The following is a 5522-nucleotide window of genomic DNA, read 5'->3' on the forward strand; positions in this document are numbered from 1 at the left end:
TTTCAATAAAATTTATTTCTTGTTCATTGCATTATGCTTAGTAATAATGCTATATAATATTGAAAAGAATTATTCCTAATTGAGTACCAAAAAAAAAAAAAAAATACTGTTTTCAGCACCAAACTTTAAAATAGGAATCTTATAGGGAAAAAAAAAAATCTCCATACTGAAAGAAGTTCCACTTAACCAATTGTCTTAAAAATTAAATTTGCAAGCAGAAAGTAGAGGCAAAGTAGAATTCTCATTCTCAATGCTTTTGTTTCTCCTCCATCAACCTCCAACTTCTAGTTTAAACTTTGGACCATAAGTGAACAGCATACATTCAAGATCTAGAATCACTGAAGAAGAAAAGTGGAGACTGATCTTTTTCTTCCTTAATATTGAGGTTGTGTTATAATAAGCTTTCCTTCTAGGTTGTTTCAGAAACTAAGTGTTAGACCTTTAGTTTTTGGAGAATTTTGTTACACCCTGTACATTCAGGGGCTTTTAAATTTCTCTCACCATATTGCTTTCTTTCAACATATTTTACCCATCTGTTTAACTTCAAATTTTTGGAATATTTGTTTGATATTAGTGTTTAATTATATATTTTACACACCTCTACAGTTACAGAATTCGTTTGACAGAACACCAGGTATTAGCAGGAACTTTTTGGCATTGGCTATAATAGGGAAAATATTTGAACAGACACCTTAAGTATTATGTACCTCAAAAAGACATAATTTGTCAATAAATACATTTTTAAATGCTCAACATTGGTAGTCTTCAAGAAAATCTGAAAACTTCAGTGAAATTCCACTAAGCACATATTAGTATGACTGATAAAAAAAGTATTAGAAAACAAAGTAGAGCAACTACAAACAGTATACACTACTGCTGGGAGTCTAAAGTAGTACAACCACTTTTGAAAATTGACAGTTACCTATTTAATTAAATGTATATTTACCTATATGACTCAAGAATATTAATCCTAGGTTTTAGCCTAAAAAGAAAAAAACTTTTCAGTGCAAGGATATGTACCTAAATAGTCACTGTAGCATGATTTATAATAACTAAAAACTGAAAACTATGGTATATTCAAAGTCAATACTACTTAGAAAAGAAATAAGGAGAAGCAAACTATTGATAAACGGAACAAGATGCATGATTTGAAAAGCATGTTGAACAAATAAAGTCAAATAAAGAATATTTGGGGTATGATTCTATTTGTTTGAAATTATAGAGCAAGATAAACCAATTGATGCAACCACTCTGGAAAACAGCATGGAGGTTCCTCAAAATGTTGAAAATAGAACTACCCTATGACCCAGCAATTGCACTACTGGGTATTTACCCTAAAGATACAAACATAGTGATCCGAAGGGGCACGTGTACCCGAATGTTTATAGCAGCAATGTCTACAATAGCCAAACTATGGAAAGAACCTAGATGTCCATCAACAGATGAATGGATAAAGAAGATGTGGTATATATACACAATGGAATACTATGCAGCCATCAAAAGAAATGAAATCTTGCCATTTGCGACGACGTGGATGGAACTAGAGCGTATCATGCTTAGTGAAATAAGTCAATCAGAGAAAGACAACTATCATATGATCTCCCTGATATGAGGACATGGAGAAGCAACATGGGGGGGTAGGGGGATAGGAGAAGAATCAATGAAACAAGATGGGATTGGGAGGGAGACAAACCATAAATGACTCTTAATCTCACAAAACAAACTGGGGGTTGCTGGGGGGAGGTGGGATTGGGAGAGGGGGAGGGGGTTATGGACATTGGGGAGGGGAGGCGAACCATAAGAGACTATGGACTCTGAAAAACAACCTGAGGGTTTTGAAGGGTCAGGGGTGGGAGGTTGGGGGAACAGGTGGTGGGTAATAGGGAGGGCACATTTTGTGTCGTGCCCGCACGACAAACAGCAAGGGGAAAAGAAAGGGGAAAAAGAGGGAGAGTCCCGGGGGAAAGGGAATGCGAAGAACACGCGAGGGACACCAGGCCAATTGACGCAAGTGACAGAGTTCTTTATTAAGCACATACTCTTATAATCTGTTTCATAAGTGATTACCATAGCATATTTCTGTTTCATAAGTGATTACCACAGCATTTTTGCACAAAGACGAGACATGTCTCATGTACAGGATGTGTCAGTCATAATTATAGAAAATGCAACTGCAGGGTAGACCACAAGGTCTGCTTTCGGAATGACAGCAGAACATGGGAGAATAATCTTAAGGCAAACAACAGGGCCTTAACGAGCCCAGGGGATTAGCCATGAGTGCCCTCCGACCGAGGACCAGGGAGCCTTTGCTACCACCTGCTCAACTCGCTCTAGGAGAGCCGCTCACAACATCTCCCCCTTTTTGTTTTAATTGCCAAAAGTGTAGGTGGGCATTAACACGTTGCAAGAAATGTTTCCATACATTGTAGAAACAACACCATATAGCAAATAAAATTCCTAGTAAGATTATTAGTCCCAGAAGATACCAAAAGGTATGTTGCAGCATGTTACCTGGGTTAAAACCCTGCATAGTATGCAATATAGAACGAGCAAGGTCAGAGGGGTTAACAATGTCAAGGTGGGCATGCCCAATGGCAGATATACTCTTTTGGAGTTCGAGAAGGTCAAGGCTAACATTTGCATCATGCCATATGCCTTTAAGATGATTTTGGATTTTGGGCCAAGAATAATTCGTCGCTGGTAACGGTGTGACATAAATATGTTGAAATGCACCATGACATATTAAAGACATTTGTGTCTTTAATATTGATAGTTGTGAACCTAAGAATTCCACTGCTTCCTCTAGACCATCTAAGCGGGCTAAGATTTTTTGGTCTATATTTTGTTGTATATGTAGAGCGGCTGAAACATTTTTGGACAGCTGATTAACATGGGTAGCAGTATGGACGGTATTACTGAGGGCCACAGTAGAAACTGTGGCTGAGGCAATTAGAGATATCAGAGCAGTAACACCAGCTATAGCAAGCCCAATAAATCTCTTAGGTCTACGCAAATGGTTTTCTAATTCCACAGTAAATTGATAGCCATAATTAGCATACCAGGGGCCTTCGATTTCAACAGGGAGAAGAACAAAAGGTGGCTGCATTACCAGGAACACATGTACGGGAGATCGAGGCCAGCGCATGGCGTCTATAGGAATACAATTGGTTAGTCTGCACCTAGGACAATGGATATCATACATGGTTGTATCATTAACCCTCACAGATGTAACAACCCCTACCCCCACGACTAGCAGAAATGGACGCGGGACACAAGCACGAAGTGTTAGTTGGCCCGATACAAGATCTTGGTTTCGCACGGGCCCCATGGCAGCGACAAGTTTCCAAAGTTCAGGATGAAACATACCCTGGGGGGTGGACAGCATAGACCCAGGGAGCTGACCAAAATTTACTTCTCGAGGTCCAGTCGGACGCAAAGGAACATGGGGGATGCTCATTTCTTCTTTCTTCCTTTTGGACCAGTCTGTAAGAGGAAAGTCGATGCCAGTGGGAGCAAGGAGCAACGGTTCCTCCTGGACACACTCAGTCCACAAACTGTCGGATCTCTTCCAGGCATAGGTAGTTGCACAAGGGGGATGTCCCAGGGGACGCATTCCGAATTTCTGAGTGGTGACTGGAGTTGTGGGCACAACTTCGAGAATACTCCAGGGCATGGTAGGTCCCTTCGGTGTGTGGGGGACGTACCCGGTAGTGCCAGGATCCCTAAATAAAGCTCGAGAATATTTAGCAGTGGATACATATCCGTAAGTGGGGTTATCATCGGTAAAGAACTGGAAGCAAATAGGGGGGGTGGTGGCTCGAGTTTGCCAATCAAAAGGGCGAGCCACCGTCTCTCCGACATTATAATCATTAAGGCCTCTAAATCCCCAAGTGAAATTAGTATGCACTCGAGGTGTGGGATCATTCCAGGTAACAGGTTGAACAAGAGGGGGATCAGGTAGATAAGCCCAATAAGGGGCAGCTTCTGTGTTTGCGGTAATCAATGCTATAAAAGCCAGAAAGAGAATAGAAGGGGTGCATGGTTGATTCTGTTCCTTTAAAAGGAATACTGCCTTTGTTGACATGGCCTTAATTTGGCCCCAAGATAACATGGACTGGGGGGGAGACCGTATAAGGCACGTTGCAAGGGAGTGACACCTATGGCAGAAAAGGTCAGAGCTTGTTCGTCCTGAGCAGAACGAATAACTGGACATACCTTTCGGGGAGCAGGCAAGGGTGGCCTACTAGGAGGGGGCAATTTGAAACGTTGTTTCTTCCATTGGGCATTATGTTCGGGATCTGATGTGGGAGGTGTCCTTTTAGGAGGGGAAAGGGTTAATCCTTCCAAGGGAATAGTACCAAGGTCGTCCTCTCCCTTATCCAAAAAGGAACGTAAGGGCTGAGGAGACGATGAGAGATTATAAACATTATTGTCATTACCAGCATTACCATCATTATTATCATCCAAATAAACATCATCGGCCCCGAACTCATCCCCTCCTGATAGAACAGCAGGAGGAGGAGGAGGAGGAAAATCATCTGTAGGATGTCCCAAATGGGAGCCAGAATGAGAAGAGCCAGAGGAAATCGACATAGGGGACCCCCTAAATAGGAGAGGTGGAGGCTCCACGTAATCAGGGTCCTCAGACAAATATTCACCTGCTTGGGTAGGAGCTAAGCTACCGGGAGACGAGCCGGGTTTCGGAGAAACCAGAACTATACTATGAGCAGGGTCCAACAGATCACAGATAATGGACCAGGTAGTCATAGTTCGAGGGGGCACCGCGTCGGCACCTCGGGCAAAGATCTGATTTTTAATTTCTTGCCCGACACGGCGCCAGTGTTCAAGATCTACACTCCCCTCCTTAGGGAACCAGGGACAGAAATCATGTATCACCTTAAAAAGTCCCTCAAGTTCCTTTTTAGAAATTTTTGACCCCCTTTCTCTGAGGAGAGTCTGCAAAGTTTGCATGAAATAGGTGGACTCCGCTGATTGCGAAAGTCCCATTTTACTCGCGGCGTCCCGGACCAACCGGGTTCCCTTACCTGAATCGAAAGCAGCACCTCGTTCCCGAGACGCCCCACGTTGGGCGCCACTTGTCGTGCCCGCACGACAAACAGCAAGGGGAAAAGAAAGGGGAAAAAGAGGGAGAGTCCCGGGGGAAAGGGAATGCGAAGAACACGCGAGGGACACCAGGCCAATTGACGCAAGTGACAGAGTTCTTTATTAAGCACATACTCTTAAAATCTGTTTCATAAGTGATTACCATAGCATATTTCTGTTTCATAAGTGATTACCACAGCATTTTTGCACAAAGACGAGACATGTCTCATGTACAGGATGTGTCAGTCATAATTATAGAAAATGCAACTGCAGGGTAGACCACAAGGTCTGCTTTCAGAATGACAGCAGAACATGGGAGAATAATCTTAAGGCAAACAACAGGGCCTTAACGAGCCCAGGGGATTAGCCATGAGTGCCCTCCGACCGAGGACCAGGGAGCCTTTGCTACCACCTGCTCA

General features: G+C 42.8%; 1 protein-coding gene across 1 annotated transcript; it reads right to left on the reverse strand.

The window, feature by feature from the left end:
* Positions 1-2249: 2249 nt before the first annotated feature.
* Positions 2250-5237, reverse strand: LOC123941277 (endogenous retrovirus group K member 13-1 Env polyprotein-like). The gene is made up of 2 exons (XM_046004230.1): positions 5046-5237; positions 2250-3790 (listed from the first exon to the last, which is right to left on the reverse strand). Exon 2 carries the CDS (start codon positions 3671-3673, stop codon positions 2321-2323), a length of 1353 nt encoding a protein of 450 aa, XP_045860186.1. The 5' UTR covers positions 3674-3790; positions 5046-5237; the 3' UTR covers positions 2250-2320.
* Positions 5238-5522: the final 285 nt, after the last annotated feature.

This window comes from Meles meles, chromosome 5 (genome assembly GCF_922984935.1).
Source record: "Meles meles chromosome 5, mMelMel3.1 paternal haplotype, whole genome shotgun sequence".
NCBI lineage: Eukaryota > Metazoa > Chordata > Mammalia > Carnivora > Mustelidae > Meles > Meles meles.

Excerpts from the sequence above, each read along its gene's own strand:
- LOC123941277 (XM_046004230.1), bottom strand. The coding sequence starts at position 3,673 with ATGCCCTGGAGTATTCTCGAAGTTGTGCCCACAACTCCAGTCACCACT.